This window comes from Anomaloglossus baeobatrachus, chromosome 4, assembly GCF_048569485.1.
Source record: "Anomaloglossus baeobatrachus isolate aAnoBae1 chromosome 4, aAnoBae1.hap1, whole genome shotgun sequence".
NCBI classification, from domain to species: Eukaryota; Metazoa; Chordata; class Amphibia; order Anura; family Aromobatidae; genus Anomaloglossus; species Anomaloglossus baeobatrachus.
In genome coordinates, this window is record NC_134356.1 from 566,921,159 (window position 1) to 566,938,303 (window position 17,145).

Here is a 17,145-nt window from a genome sequence, read left to right on the forward strand (position 1 = left end):
ACCTCTTACAGGAGCCTGTGTGTCTGCTGCTGCTTTACCTCTTACAGGAGCCTGTGTGTCTGCTGCTGCTTTACCTCTTACAGGAGCCTGTGTGTCTGCTGCCTGCTTTACCTCTTGCAGGAGCCTGTGTGTCTGCTGCTGCTGCTTTACCTCTTGCAGGAGCCTGTGTGTCTGCTGCTGCTGCTTTACCTCTTGCAGGAGCCTGTGTGTCTGCTGGCTGCCTTTACCTCTTACAGGAGCCTGTGTGTCTGCTGCTGCTTTACCTCTTGCAGGAGCCTGTGTGTCTGCTGCTGCTTTACCTCTTGCTGGAGCCTGTGTGTCTGCTGCTGCTTTACCTCTTGCAGGAGCCTGTGTGTCTGCTGCTGCTTTACCTCTTGCAGGAGCCTGTATGTCTGCTGCTGCTTTACCTCTTACAGGAGCCTGTGTGTCTGCTGCTGCTTTACCTCTTACAGGAGCCTGTGTGTCTGCTGCTGCTTTACCTCTTGCAGGAGCCTGTGTGTCTGCTGCTGCTTTACCTCTTGCAGGAGCCTGTGTGTCTGCTGCTGCTTTACCTCTTACAGGAGCCTGTGTGTCTGCTGCTGCTTTACCTCTTACAGGAGCCTGTGTGTCTGCTGCTGCTTTACCTCTTACAGGAGCCTGTGTGTCTGCTGCTGCTTTACCTCTTACAGGAGCCTGTGTGTCTGCTGCTGCTTTACCTCTTACAGGAGCCTGTGTGTCTGCTGCTGCTTTACCTCTTGCAGGAGCCTGTGTGTCTGTTGCTGCGTTACCTCTTGCAGGAGCCTGTGTGTCTGCTGCTGCTTTACCTCTTGCAGGAGCCTGTGTGTCTGCTGCTGCTTTACCTCTTACAGGAGCCTGTGTGTCTGCTGCTGCATTACCTCTTGCAGGAGCCTGTGTGTCTGCTGCTGCTTTACCTGTTACAGGAGCCTGTGTGTCTGCTGCTGCATTACCTCTTGCAGGAGCCTGTGTGTCTGCTGCTGCATTACCTCTTGCAGGAGCCTGTGTGTCTGCTGCTGCTTTACCTCTTGCTGGAGCCTGTGTGTCTGCTGCTGCTGCGTTACCTCTTACAGGAGCCTGTGTGTCTGCTGCTGCTTTACCTCTTACAGGAGCCTGTGTGTCTGCTGCTACTTTACCTCTTACAGGAGCCTGTGTGTCTGCTGCTGCGTTACCTCTTGCAGGAGCCTGTATGTCTGCTGCTGCTTTACCTCTTGCTGGAGCCTGTGGTGTCTGCTGCTGCTTTACCTCTTACAGGAGCCTGTGTGTCTGCTGCTGCTTTACCTCTTACAGGAGCCTGTGTGTCTGCTGCTGCTTTACCTCTTACAGGAGCCTGTGTGTCTGCTGCTGCTTTACCTCTTGCAGGAGCCTGTGTGTCTGCTGCTGCTTTACCTGTTACAGGAGCCTGTGTGTCTGCTGCTGCTTTACCTCTTACAGGAGCCTGTGTGTCTGCTGCTGCTTTACCTCTTGCTGGAGCCTGTGTGTCTGCTGCTGCTTTACCTCTTACAGGAGCCTGTGTGTCTGCTGCTGCTTTACCTCTTGCAGGAGCCTGTGTGTCTGCTGCTGCTTTACCTCTTACAGGAGCCTGTGTGTCTGCTGCTGCTTTACCTCTTGCAGGAGCCTGTGTGTCTGCTGCTGCTTTACCTCTTGCAGGAGCCTGTGTGTCTGCTGCTGCTTTACCTCTTGCTGGAGCCTGTGTCTGCTGCTGCTTTACCTCTTGCAGGAGCCTGTGTGTTGCTGACAGATGCTTTTTCCCTTCCACAAGTTAACTTCCCAGCTGAAACCTTAACCCAGGTGATGTAATGCCCACAGACGGTCCTGCTATTATTATGTATGAGACACTAGAAAGAGAATCCCTCCAGGAATATTCTGGTCGAAGTCTGACTAAATGGACGTGTTTATGTCTTGCAGAACCCAGACATCAGCATCACCAACAATGTCCTGTGTTTTCAAAGGTGAATATCAAAAACTTTTATTTAAAAAAAAAAAAAAAAAAAGTTATTTTGACCTTGAAAAAAAGACAAAAACTATTTTTTCTTTCCTTAAGCTTTGGGACATGGCGCTAAAGGGGTTAACACTTATGAGTTTTCACTGGATTTCCTCGAACCTGTAAAGGCAAAGGTAAGTCCTGTCGTCCCCTAGTGCATGTTCTTTTCTGTTTGGTCATCAGGGTCATAAGTAACATTAGCCGTAACGCCTTGTCTTTTGTCATGAATGGAAACTGGACAGATTCTGCAGCGGTCCACGCAGCGCCATGTTAGCCTAATTGTGAAGAAGACTGAAAGCCACTGGTGGCCCCGCTTGACCAAGCAGGAACGCAAACCACTATTCCTGTCTCCAGACTTTGACCGCTGGCTGGATGAATCGGATGCAGAGATGGAGCTCAGGGAGAAGGTAGGAGAAGCTCTCTGATTTTCATCCCAAATACTATAAAAATAACATATTGCTTAACACATAAATTAAACATCAGGATCTCGATGAACAAAAGATTCAAGTTGTAAATCTTTACTGATATCAGTTGCGTAATTCGTTGAGAACAAAATGACGTAGCAATTGTCAATGGTAACCAAAAATCATCCAACGGATTCCAAATCAACCCCAATATCAATGTGTAATATCGTAATCACAGTGGAACCAATGTGCATGAATTCCATCACACCAATCAGACTCTGCAGCATAAATGGCCTCCGCATGCCTGTATGATCTCCCGGCAACATCCGGCTTTTTCCTGCTGAGGTGGCGGATGGTGTTCTTGGGATTCCCTTACCCCCTCCCCCAAACCTGGATCAGATCATCAGTAATCTCCTGGACATTCTGAAGAGCTTACATAGTGGCGTTCTATTCACTAATATATTGTTTCCCAAAGGTTTTTCACTGGATTTGGGTCTTAGGAACATGGGTGGCCAGTCAATGGCATCAATGGCTTCATCTTCCTGGAACTACCTACACACTCTGTTTACATGAGGTCAGGGATTGTCCTACTACGAGGAGAAACTCAAAGCCCACTGAATGAGTGTTGACAATGATTGACAATGATTATGAGATTCATCTTGTGTCCTAAAAGCAGGCACAGGACTGTTGGCTATAATGTGGAGGTTTGTAGAACCCTCCAAGTATATGCCTCCTCTGGACATCACTGACCCACCACCATACTGGTCATGCTGGATGATGTTGCAGAAAACATAAAATGTGTCACCTGTCATGTTCTCAGTGTGACCTTGCTCTCAACTGTGAAGAGGACATGGCACCAATAGCAGACTTACCAATTCTGGTGTTCTCTGGCAAATGCCAATCAAATGGTGGTTGACTGTGAGCACAGGTCACATTACATGATGTCGGATCCTCATGCCAACTTCATGGGATCTGGACCTGACATTTTGTCAGAAACATTAGCCTGCTAGAGGTCATTTTGTAGGTCTCTGGCAGTGCTCCTCCTGTTCCTCCTCACACAGGGGCGTATCTAGGGGGGGCTGGTGGGGCATCTGCCCCGGGCGCAGCTGTGAGGGGGGCGCTGTCGGGCTGCCTGATGCGGCAGTGTAAAGTCTCCCTGGAGGCTGCGGTTGCCGCTCTGCAGTGGGAGATGCCACTCTCTGAGCGCGGCTGTCACGCTGACAGCCGCACTCATAGAATCTGCAGCGCGCGGCTCCCACTGATCAATTCTCCTTGCATCTGTCAGACACGAGGACAATTGGAGCGGTGACGCGGCGCTGACTTCCGGGTCAGAGCGCCGGCGGTCATGTGATCTGGTCAGCTGATCACACTGCTGACCCGGAAGTCAGGGTATAGAGGGGGGGGGGGGGTAGGGGAGTATCTAAAGACACAGCATGGAGGAGTGGTGATGGAAGGGAGCAGTATCTAGACACAGCAGGGGGTGAGAGGATACTATCTTTGGACACAGTATGGTGGGAAGAGAGGATGGGGGATGGAAACATCTTTGGACACAATATGGGGAGAGAAATGATGAGGGGTGATTATGGGGAGAGAAATGAAGAGGGGCGATGGAGGGGGAGGATGCAGGGTGATGTATGGGGAGGGGGAGGATGCAGGGTGATGTATGGGGTGGGGGAGGATGCAGGGTGATGTATGGGGAGAGGGGAGGGTTGCTGTATACAGACATGGTATGGGGAGCAAATGGGAAAGAAATTTTGACCACACAGAATAACGAGTGACATGGTATGAGGAGCAAGTGGGCAGGATGGGGAGTGAGGGGAAAAGTATATGGACACGCAGGAGTAGTGAGGAGACATTAAGAGATGAGAAAAATGTGAGGGGGCACAGAATATAGACTGGGTAGTGGAGGGACGTGGTATGGAGAGAGGGCAGGATTGGAGGACAGTGTGAGGCCATAGCGAGGAGGGGGTTGAATAAGAGGGCACAGTATAAAGACTGGGCAGTATAGGGTGATACAGTGAGAGGACAGTGTGAAGAGTAGTATGGAAAGGAGAGGAAGTGTGTGGGGCATGTACCATAAGAGGGGACTGTGTGTGGGTCATATTTTGTGCAGAGAACACAATGAGGGGTTATTATTTATTCTGGGGCACAGTGTAGGGCAGATATTTTTAAATAGAAGTATTATAATTATTCTGCTATTTTTTAGGGGCATCGTGATGGGATGTGTTACAGAAGACCGGAGAAAATGGAAATCTGCAGAGACGAGATGTGAATGTGAAAAGTCATCATGGCGTCAGGACAAGGTGAATAGAAAGAAACGACTCCGAGACAACGTCATCTATAAGGTACTTGAATGTAAATGTTTATTTCTGATACTGACTGTGTCCCATCATTAGGCCTCGGTGCCACTTGCGCATTGCTTCTGATGGGAGCACAATGGGACCCCCGCTTATCAATTGTTCTTGGTGCAGGTGGCCGCAAATGTTTATTTCTGGATCTGCTTCGTCCTCTGATAGTGTCCGTGGCCGGGTACTGCACATCCGCCTCATTGATTTTAATAGGAATCTAGTGCCACTATCAGAAGATGGAGCAGATCCAGAACTGAGCACTTCTGGCCACCACCGGCACGACAACTAGAACAGGCGATTGGCGGGGGTGTCAGGTGCCGGATCCTGAACAATCAGACATTGGTGACCTATCCTAAGGAAAGGCCTTCAGTGTTAAAGTGGTAGACAATCTCTTTAATAAAGGCTTGTGACGTCTGTCAAGTTAAGGGTTACTATGTTTTTATTTGTTAGGAGCATTAAAGGGGTTGTCCAAGTTTGTGATGAGCCTGCAGTCACACTGTGTGTCAATCTATGTGACTGCAGACTTGTGAATTCTCACAGTGTGCACACTGCACGCTGTCAGGATTCTCTGGTGCCGGCGGTGAGAGAGGGAAGTCACGAAGCTGCAAGTATGCGATTTACACAGATGTGGTCACGTGCTGAACCGACATGCTCAATGGAAATGGTTTGACTGAGGCCGGACACGTCAAATCAGAATGTGGCCACAAGTATACAAATGACTTGACAAAGGACAAAGGCTACACTCCAGTAGCCGAAACGCGTCGCTGTTGTGTCAATATCCATGGAGGATCATGTCTTAACTGTTCATATGTTTATATGACCGTTTTTATTGGAAACCAAGCAGAATAAAGCACCTGGAAATTTACTGACGTATTTCTCCTTCTTGCGCTGGGCAGAACTTTTCCCTCTTCATTATACACAGGTAACAGCACCTGCAGCCCGAGCAGCAGAAGGAAATCTGAGCACATGGAATGGGTGAGCTGAAAGTTTCTCTTTTTGTCTCACAAGTATACAAATCTCATACTTGTGCTCACATGATCGTCCACTCTCGTCACTGGCACCGGAGAATCCTAAAAGTGTGCAAAGCATACATTGTAAGAATTCAGAAGCCTGAAGTCACGAATAGAGTCACTGCAGATTTCTTTTTCGCTCCTAATTGGGAGACCCAGACAGTGGGTGTATAGCTACTGCCTCTGGAGGCCGCACAAAGAACTACACTTAAAAGTGTAAGGCCCCTCCCCTTCTGGCTATACACCCTCCCGTAGGAGTACGGATTCCTCAGTTTTAGCTTTGTGCGAAGGAGGTCAGACACGCACGCATAGCTCCATTGTTTTTAGTCAGCAGCAGCTGCTGACTATGTCGGATGGAAGAAAAGAGGGCCCATACAGGGCTCCCAGCATGCTCCCTTCTCACCCCACTGTATGTCGGAGGTGTTTGTAAGGTTGAGGTACCCATTGCGGGTACGGCGGCTGGAGCCCACATGCTGATTCCTTCCCCATCCCTTTTTACAGGGCTCTGGGTGAAGTGGGATTTACTGGTCTCCAGGCACTGAGACCGTGCTCCATCTACAGCCCCTGGAGAAGATGCTGGATGGAGCGGAGTACATCAGGGACATGGCCCTGCTTCCTCAAGGTACTCTGTGTCCCCGTGCGTTTGGCGCTCACACCGCAGCATGCTGGGTGTTGTAGTGCGCCGGGGACATCAGCGCTGCGGCGCTTGTGCCATGGCCTCATTCAGCTTCGCTGAAGCAGGCACACTTTTGGGAAACGGTCGCGCCGGCCGCTGGGACTGCGGCGCGGCTGGCACTTGTGGTGCACCGGGGACTTCAGCGCGGGCCGCGCTTTTACGGCGGCCGCGCTGATAACTCGAGTCCCCGGCTTTTGCGGCCTAGTTCCGTTCGTTCCCGCCCCCAGACCTGCCAGTCAGGAGAGGGGCGGGACGCTGGTCAGTGCATCAGCGCTGAGGGCTGGAGTCGTTTTTACATACTCCAGCCCTCACAATAGGCACAGAGGGGACACTGTTTCCCGCACTTTTGTTTGGGAACTCCCACGGACCGCCCCTCTCCACAGACGCCGGCAGCCATTCCTGCTGACACGCTGAGCTGCAGAGGGGAGCCAGGGAGACCCAGACAAGGAATTCTGCGCCTCTTACCCGCTATTCAGCGGGCGGTAAGCAGCCCTCAGGGCTCACCCCCTCTTGTGCCAGTAGTAATCTTAGTATTTTGTTCCTGCAAATACTTTGTACTGCATAGCGCTGGTCGCCCTTTGGCTATAGACTCTCTCACATTGCAGAGAGCCAACAGCATGTCGTCCACAAAACGCAAGGGTGCCAAGGCACAGACATTATATGCTTCCTGTACCGCATGTGGGACTTTTCTACCGGCAGGCTCCACTGACCCCCATTGTGTGCAGTGCTCGGCCCCTGCGGCACTTGCACAGTCGGGACCTCTGCTGGACGTGACCCAGGGTGTACCACCTGTGAATGCTGTCCAGGTGACAGGAACTGAGTTTACAGCTTTTGCTGACAGAATGTCTCTCACTATGTCACAAATTCTTGACACATTGCGAGCTAGGCCTGTACTTCAGGCCACGGACACTGTGCAATCATTGCCCCCTGGTCCCCCTCAGCTGAATTACCTCCAAGCTCCGGGACGGGCACATACACCTCAGGGTGAAGACTCTGACTCGGACGATGGCCCCAGGCAACGGGCTCGCTATGAGGGGCCTTCACATTCATCTCAATGGTCAGGATCCCAGCGAGATGAATCTATGGGTGATGAGGCGGACGTAACTGATCAGGATTCTGATCCTGGGACCGCTCTCAATCTAGATACACCAGATGGTGACGCCATAGTTAATGATCTTATAGCGTCCATCAATAAGATGTTAAATATTTCCCCACCAGCTCCTCTTGTAGAGGAGTCAGCTTCGCAGCACGAGAGAATCCATTTCAGATATCCTAAGCGTACATTAAGCACTTTTCTGGACCACGCTGACTTTAGAGACGCAATCCAGAAACCCCACGCTTATCCGGAAAGGCGTTTTTCTAAACGGCTTAAAGATACACGCTATCCTTTTCCCCCTGAGGTGGTCAAGGGTTGGACCCAGTGTCCAAAAGTGGATCCTCCAATTTCCAGGCTTGCAGCTAGATCCTTGGTTGCAGTTGAAGATGGAGCGGCACTTAAAGATGCCACTGACAGGCAGATGGAGCTCTGGCTGAAATCCATCTATGAAGCGATTGGAGCGTCGTTAGCGCCATCTTTTGCTGCCGTATGGGCACTCCAAGCTATCTCAGCCGGGCTTGTGCAAGTCGACTCAGTCACACGTGCATTTGCCCCGCAGGTAGCACCATTGACCTCGCAAATGGCGGCATTCGCGTCGTACGCAATTAATGCTGTTCTTGACGCTACAAGCCGCACGGCAGTGGCGTCAGCCAACTCCGTTGTTTTGCGTAGGGCCCTGTGGTTGAGACATTGGAAGGCAGATTCTCATTCCAAGAAGTGCTTAACCAATTTGCCTTTTTCTCGTGACCAATTGTTTGGAGAGCGTTTGGATGAAATCATCAAACACTCCAAGGGTAAGGACTCATCCTTACCGCAACACAGACAAAACAAACCCCAACAGAGGAAGGGTCAGTCTGGTTATCGGTCCTTTCGAGGACCGGGCAGGTCCCAATTCGCCTCGTCAAAAAAGACCAGAGACGCTCAGATTCTTGGAGGTCTCAGTCACGCCCAAAAAGGACAGCCGGAGGAACCGTTGCCAAGACGGCGTCCTCCTGACTTGCAGTCTCCGATTCCCACACCCTCAGTCGGTGGGAGGCTTTCCCACTTTGGCGACATTTGGCTGTCACGCGTCAAAGACCGTTGGGTGAGGGATATTCTGTCTCACGGGTACAGGATAGAGTTCAGTTCTCGTCCGCCAACTCGTTTCTTCAGAACTTCTCCACCACCAGACCGAGCCGATGCTCTGTTGCAGGCGGTGGCCGCTCTAAAGGCGGAAGGAGTGGTGACCTCCGTCCCTCTTCAGGAACAAGGTCACGGTTTTTACTCCAATCTGTTTGTGGTCCCAAAAAAGGACGGATCGTATCGACCCGTCCTGGATCTAAAGTTGCTCAACAGACACGTAAAAGTCAGGAGGTTCCGGATGGAATCCCTACGCTCCGTCATAGCCTCAATGTCTCAAGGAGATTTTCTAGCATCAATAGATATCAAAGATGCGTATCTCCACGTGCCGATTGCGCCAGAGCATCAGCGTTTCCTACGCTTCGTCATACACGACGAACACCTGCAGTTCGTAGCGTTACCTTTCGGTCTGGCAACAGCCCCCCGGGTCTTCACCAAGGTCATGGCAGCAGTAGTAGCTGTTCTGCACTCGCAAGGTCACTCGGTCATCCCGTATCTAGACGACCTGCTTATAAAGGCACCCTCTCAAGAGGCATGCCAACACAGTCTGAAGGTGGCACTAGACACTCTCCAGAGTTTCGGGTGGATTATCAACTTTCCAAAGTCTCATCTAACCCCGACCCAATCTCTGACTTATCTTGGCATGGAGTTTCATACTCTCTCAGCGATAGTGAAGCTTCCACTGGACAAGCAGTGTTCGCTACGGACAGGAGTGCAATCTCTCCTTCAGAGCCAGTCGCACTCACTGAGGCGCCTCATGCATTTCCTAGGAAAGATGGTAGCAGCAATGGAGGCGGTCCCGTTCGCGCAGTTTCATCTGCGCCCTCTACAATGGGACATTCTACGCCAATGGGATGGGAAATCGACGTCCCTCGACAGGACTGTCTCCCTCTCTCAGACTGCCAAGGACTCTCTGCGTTGGTGGCTTCTCCCCACCTCATTGTCACAGGGAAAGTCGTTCCTTCCCCCGTCCTGGGCAGTGGTCACGACGGATGCGAGCCTATCAGGGTGGGGAGCGGTGTTTCTCCACCACAGGGCTCAGGGGACGTGGACTCAGGAAGAGTCCACCCTGCAGCTCAATGTTCTGGAAATCAGAGCAATCTATCTTGCTCTGCGAGCCTTCCAACAATGGCTGGAAGGCAAGCAGATTCGGATTCAGTCGGACAATTCCACGGCGGTGGCGTACATCAACCACCAAGGGGGAACACGCAGTCGCCAAGCCTTTCAGGAAGTCCGGCGGATTTTGACGTGGGTGGAAAGCAAAGCGTCCACCATATCCGCAGTTCACATCCCAGGCGTGGAAAACTGGGAAGCAGACTTTCTCAGTCGCCAGGGCATGGACGCAGGAGAATGGTCCCTTCACCCGGACGTGTTTCAGCAGATCTGTTGCCGCTGGGGGACGCCGGACGTCGATCTGATGGCGTCACGGCACAACAACAAGGTCCCAGTTTTCATGGCACGGTCTCACGATCACCGAGCGCTGGCGGCAGACGCCTTGGTTCAGGATTGGTCGCAATTCCGACTCCCCTATGTGTTCCCACCTCTAGCATTGTTACCCAGAGTTCTCCGGAAAATCAGGTCCGACTGCCATCGAACCATTCTCGTCGCTCCAGACTGGCCAAGAAGGTCGTGGTACCCGGATCTGTGGCATCTCACGGTAGGCCAACCGTGGGCACTACCAGACCGTCCAGATTTGCTGTCTCAAGGGCCGTTTTTCCATCTGAATTCTGCGGCCCTGAACCTGACTGTGTGGCCATTGAGTCCTGGATCCTAGCGGCCTCAGGTTTATCTCATGAAGTTGTTGCCACAATGAGACAGGCTAGAAAACCATCCTCAGCTAAGATCTATCACAGGACGTGGAAGATATTCTTAGCTTGGTGCTTGGCTCAAGGGTTTTCTCCCTGGCCATTTGCATTGCCAATTTTTCTTTCCTTCCTGCAGTCTGGGTTGGAAAAAGGTTTGTCGCTTAGCTCTCTTAAGGGTCAAGTCTCCGCGCTATCCGTATTCTTTCAGAAGCGCTTGGCACGGCTTTCTAAAGTACGCACGTTTCTCCAAGGAGTTTGTCATATCGTTCCTCCTTACAGACGGCCATTGGAACCCTGGGATCTAAACAAGGTTCTCATTGCTCTCCAGAAGCCGCCTTTCGAGCCTTTGAAAGAGGTTTCCCTTTCTCGGCTTTCACAAAAAGTAGTTTTTCTTGTGGCGGTCACGTCTCTTCGAAGAGTGTCCGAGCTAGCGGCGTTATCTTGCAAATCTCCCTTCCTGGTGTTTCACCAAGACAAGGTAGTACTGCGTCCAATTCCAGAGTTTTCTCCCAAGGTGGTTTCTTCCTTTCATCTCAATCAGGATATCACTTTGCCATCTTTGTGTCCGCATCCAGTTCACCAATTTGAAAAAGGTTTACATCTGTTGGACCTGGTGAGAGCACTCAGGATTTACATTTCTCGCACGGCGTCTCTACGCCGTTCTGATGCGCTCTTTGTCCTAGTCGCTGGTCAGCATAAGGGATCGCAAGCTTCCAAATCCACCCTGGCGCGGTGGATCAAGGAACCAATTCTTCACACATACCGTTCTGCTGGGCTTTCGATTCCATCTGGACTGAAGGCCCATTCTACCAGAGCCGTGGGTGCGTCCTGGGCATTGCGGCATCAGGCTACGGCTCAGCAGGTGTGCCAGGCGGCTACCTGGTCGAGTCTGCACACGTTTACCAAACACTATCAAGTGCATACCTACGCTTCGGCAGATGCCAGCCTAGGTAGACAGGTCCTTCAGGCGGCGGTGGCCCACCTGTAGGAAAGGGCTGTCTGACAGCCCGTTCATGTGGTATCTTTTTACCCACCCAGGGACTGCTTTTGGACGTCCCACTGTCTGGGTCTCCCAATTAGGAGCGAAAAAGAAGAAGGGAATTTTGTTTACTTACCGTAAATTCCTTTTCTTCTAGCTCCAATTGGGAGACCCAGCACCCGCCCTATTTGTTCTTAGGGTTTCGTTTTTCGGGTGCACATGTTGTTCATGTTGTTTCTTAAGTTCTCCGATCTTGTTATCGGATTGAATTTGTTTTTGAAACTGTTATTGGCTTTCCTCCTTCTTGCTTTGGTACTAAAACTGAGGAATCCGTACTCCTACGGGAGGGTGTATAGCCAGAAGGGGAGGGGCCTTACACTTTTAAGTGTAGTTCTTTGTGCGGCCTCCAGAGGCAGTAGCTATACACCCACTGTCTGGGTCTCCCAATTGGAGCTAGAAGAAAAGGAATTTACGGTAAGTAAACAAAATTCCCTTCTTTCATCTCTAATCTGGACAATCCCTTTAATTACAAAATTAAGTAGTGTAGTATCCTCAGTTCTAACAGCGTGTAATATACCCACTGTCACAATTCAGCTCTGCTCACTGGTCACCACATGGCCACTCCACTCATAAGTGATTTTCATACTTGCATGTGACAATTAGCTTTTCTTCATACGTTTCTCATTGAACATTGAGAGAATTATTAAGAGAAGCTCGTTACCACATGACTGTGTATGCAAATCACATATGAGTGATTGATTGGTCACATGACGACCACCCAAATTGCTTGGGGGGGGGGGCGCCAAACTGAATTCTTGCCCCGGGTGCTGGAAAGCCTAGATACACCTCTGTCCTCACACCAATGCATATATATATCAGTCCAGCTACTGGGTTGATGTCCTTTTATGGCCCTGTCCGGCTGTCCTTCTCCATGTCCTGGTATTTGCTCTATGCTCTTGAGGCTGTGCTGGCTGACATGACAAACCTTCATGTGACGGCACTTATGGATGTACCATCCTGGAGAAGCTGGACTACCTATGCAACATTAATGGGCAGCAAAAACTGCCCCATGGTCAGTGGTGATAAGGACACTAGCACAATGCAAACCCCGAAAGAATCAGTCAGAAGGACGGACAAGCAGAGAGTAATCCTTTGTGGCCACCACCTGCAGAATCCTTTTCTGTTTAGGCATTATGCCCAATGTGACTCAATGTGCGCCAAAGCTGATCTAAATCCAGAATGGTTTACGCTTCCTAACTGGACAGATCCAGGATGTTTAATTGACCTTGGGATACACTGTGATATGCAAGGGTTTCTGACATTTTTACTGAGCATTGTACATTATTTATATATATATATATATATATATATATATATATAATCTCTATCCAGAGGGAGACAGAAATAGGCAGCACTCAGCGGCATCCAGATGAAGTATTTATTCAAAATTCATACCAGGGGGTAGAGTTGGTGGGGGAGGGTGAAGACACAGTCACAACGCCGGAAGACGACGAGTCGTTTCGCACCTTTGTGCTTCCACGGCTCCATATACAGTGTATGTATGTATGTATGTATGTATATATATATATATATATATATATATATATATATATATATATATATATATATATATATATATATATATATATATATATATATATATATATATATATATATATATATATATATATATATATATGGACAACAGTAATACTTACATTTACGGGGGGTTTTTGGGAAAAGACTAATAACCTATTACATGCTACTTGTCTATGAGCCGGAGTGGTTCTTGCAGACCCATATGATTCATGTGATGCATTTTGAGTCATTTTTTACTAGCCCCTGACAGTAACGTCTGATTTTATTGGTGGTCTCGGGACTGGTCCATATCCTTAAGTTTTGATAAATGGCAAATGCTTACAATGGAGTGATTCATGTTCCAGTCCTATGCAAATATTAATCTTAGAATCATGACTGCATAAGGCACATTTCTGCTTTGTTTTATCTTCCAGGAACAAGAGAGAATATCGAAAATCAGAACAGAATCTAGAGTCCGAGAAGATCGTAAGTCCTGAAGAAGGGTCAATGTAAATCTTTAGCTACTGTCACTTCCTCCGGCCTGTCTGGAACTTCTGGTGGACAGAGAAGGACCATGGTCCCAGATACTGGCAGGACATAGGAAGTCGGTTCTGCTGTTTCTTTCCTGTTCTGTTCAATGACCTTCCATACAGACAATCTGTTTGAATGGAAACAGTCTGATTATTGATGTCTGACCTCTGAACGTAAAGGGGTTTTTCGAAGAACAAAGGTAGTTTTTTAATCAATAGATCTTATTATTAATAATATTAATAATAATAAGTTCCCCAATTGGATGTTTAAATAAAAAAAATGTTCCTGTGCTGAGAAATTTGTGCCTCTGCTGTGTACTGTGTAATGGCCGTGTCTGACCATACAGAGATATGGTCTGATTATACCACAGCTCCTGGGCAGGGGAGGAAGTAAGAGCATAAAGACATTACAGCATGGGATCACAGATGATTCTTTTTGTGAGGTAAAATATTTCCTTGTCTGTTTTTTTAAAAATGTTTTACTTCACCCCCCCCCTTTAAACAAAACCTTATTTGCCATCCTTTGCTGTAATGGCTCTGTGTTACCTCCTCCCCTGCCCAGGAGCTATGGTATGATCAGACCATGTCCCTGTACGGTCAGACACAGCCATTACACAGTACATAGCACTTATATAAGATTATCTCGGAACATCACATCGCATTGTAGAACTTGTTATTATTCCAAGATCTGTTGATTAAAATGCAGTTTGTTCATGGAGAAAAACCCTTTCAAGGGAGTCTGTTGCCAGGTTTTTCCTACCCATCTGAGAGCAGCATGATTTTGGTGCAGAGATCCTGATTCCAGTGATGTATCACTTATTGCTGCAGTTTTGATAAAATACCTGTTTTATTTCCTGCAGATCTATCAGTTCTCTGATTCTGAGCTCGGTATAACCTCATCCACACCACTGATTGGCAGCTTTCAAAGTACGCCGTGCATAGGCAGAAACCTTCCAATTGATGCTGCGGGCAGAGACATACAGAGCTTATCTATATGGAGGACTACATGGCAGCAAGTTTTATAGTCCTCTAGTGATAATCTCCTGCCAATTAAAACTGTGTTATTATGAAAACTACAATAAGCAGGTCAGTAAGTGACAATCACTGGAATCAGGGTCTCTTTCTCTACATTATGCTGCTCTCAGATTAGGCAGCACAAAAACTGCTGACAGATTCCCTTTTATCTCCAAGTGTTGTATTTTTATAATCTGCTCCTTCTTTTTTTTCACAGCTTTCCTCTATTTGAAGCGTGGATATCTGTTCATGTATAATCTTGTACAGTTCCTGGGGTTCTCCTGGATATTTGTCAATATGACCGTCCGGCTCTTCATTTTGGGAAAAGGTAGGCAAATATAGTCTTTCCAATCTGCTCTCACTGATTATATATGTCATCTAATTTGAAAGCCCCCATTCTCTTGTAGGACCCCTAAACCCATAGTATGAAGGTTGGTAAAGCGGAGAGGTCAGTGAGACTTTCGTCATTTGTAATCAATAAAGACAGGTGGGCACCACCCAAAATGCCAAACCAGAGCCTTTAGGCTGCGTGCCCATGATCAGTGTTTGCAGCGTTTTTGACGCTGCATGCTTCAGCTGCGTCCAAAATGTTGCGTTGTACAGTACAAACAGAGTGGATGGATTTCTAGAAATCCCGTGCTCACTGTGCTTGTTTTTTCCGCAGCAAACACTGACCTGCGGTGCATCTTTCCAGACCGCAGCATGTCAATTGTTTGCTGCAGAGTCGCATGCATCCTCCATAGGGAGAACACACGTGAGAGACTGCAACGCACTGAACCCTGATCGTGGGTACGAGCAGCTGCGGTCTCCTGCGTTCTGCGGAGGAGACTCGTGGCCCCACAGGTCAAGACCCACTGCGTTCAGGACCCAGTGAGTCCTGATCGTGGGTGCATACCCTTACAGAGCATATCCGCAATAGACAAAATGCCACAGTGTGCAGCAACGCATTGGGTTTATCCCACATCCTCTTTTTCCAGGCATGTCTTAACCTCTTCACGACATATGGCGCACTGGGTACGTCATGGATCGTGTGAGGTTAATCTCTGCCGTGGGCAGTCCGCAGCGATCCGCGCACATGTCGGCTGATTTGAACAACTGACATGTGTGCCTGCCAGGCGCAAGTGGAATAGCATTCCACTTGCGCCTATTAACCCCTTACATCTCGCTGTCAAAATCTGACAGCGAGATTTATCAGCGCGCCACCATAAGCATAACTTACCCAGCCACAGCGGAAGTCACGTGACGTGATCACGTGACTTCCAGTGGTTGCCATCATAGCACAGAGTCATGTGATGACTCCTGTACCTATCATGAGTCACTTTCTCTCACTGCCGACACACTGCCGTGTGTGAGAGTAAAGCTGCTTTTCTCCAGATCTGAGCTGTGTAGCTGTGATCTGGAGAAATGGAAGAGCGATCTGACTGCTAATCGTTATAGTCCCCTAAGGAGGCTAATAAAATTTAAAAAAAAAAGTTTTAAAAAAAGAAAAAACCTAAAAGTTCAAATCACCCCCCATTTGGCCCATTGAAAATTAAAGTGTTAAAAAAATATACACATATTTAGTATCGCCGCGTTCAGAAACGCCCGGTCTATCAAATATAAAATCAATTAATCTGATCGGTAAACGGTGTAGCGGCAAAAAAAACATGCGAAATGCCAAAATTTAAAGTAGCATTTGCGCAAATATGATATAGTTAAAAATGTCAGCTCAAGACGCAAAAAATAAGTTATCACTGAGCCATAGATCCCGAAAAATGAGAACTCTATGTGTTTCGGAAAAAGACACAAAAAGTGTGCCACTTTTTTTGGTTAAAAATTGTGATTTTTTTTTTTTTTTTTTAACCCATTAGATAAAAGTAAACCTATTCATGTTTGGTATCTACAAAATCATACCGACCTGAGGCATCACAACAACACATCAGGTTTATCATATAGTTAACATGGTGAATAAAATATCCAAAAAACTATTGTGTGATTGCACTTTTTTTTGCAGTTTTTCCACACTTGAAATTTTTTTGCTTTTTTTCCAGTACACTATATGGTACAACTTATGGTTTAATTTAAAAGTACAGCTCGTCCCACAAAAATTAAGCCCTTATATGGCAAGATTGACTTACTACCATATCTGAGAGCAACATAATGTAGAGACAGAGACCCTGATTCCAGCGATGTGTCACTTACTGAGCTGTTTGCTGTCATTTTGATAAAATCAATGTTTTTTCTGCTGCAGATCTGGCAGTTATGCAGAGATCATGTACATGTGACCAGAAGGGGCGGGGCCTCAGCCAACAGAAAAATGTTGCTTTGTGGTATTAGCTTTGTTACACAAACAGGTCCTGCAAGAGACAAAGTGAATAGTTTGTACAATACTTTTGCGAATTCTAAAAGGGGGAGGGGATAATTATGAATACTCCCCAGATATTATCTGATCCTCAGCTCCTGTCACTCAAGAAGCTGCTGATTTCATAAACTTTACCGTCTTGGGTTTCAAAACCTATACTGTACATCCGAGCTGACCTCTAAGGCTGGGGCCACACGGAGATTACTGTGATCCCCTCTCATGACACTCTGCTCACGCTGGCAGTACAGCAGAGCCGAGTGTCATGCT

The 17,145-nt window shown here is 48.2% G+C and overlaps 1 protein-coding gene across 1 annotated transcript in view; it reads left to right on the forward strand.

Annotated features, from left to right (window-relative positions):
- The window catches only part of HACD3 (3-hydroxyacyl-CoA dehydratase 3), a 58,242-nt gene that overhangs the window by 16,144 nt on the left and 24,953 nt on the right, over window positions 1–17,145 (forward strand). Inside the window, exons 2-6 of the mRNA XM_075346036.1 lie at window positions 1,903–1,942; window positions 2,036–2,112; window positions 2,221–2,385; window positions 13,428–13,479; window positions 14,755–14,865. Of these exons, the coding sequence (XP_075202151.1) occupies window positions 1,903–1,942; window positions 2,036–2,112; window positions 2,221–2,385; window positions 13,428–13,479; window positions 14,755–14,865 (445 nt within the window). The remainder of the gene's footprint in view (window positions 1–1,902; window positions 1,943–2,035; window positions 2,113–2,220; window positions 2,386–13,427; window positions 13,480–14,754; window positions 14,866–17,145) is intronic.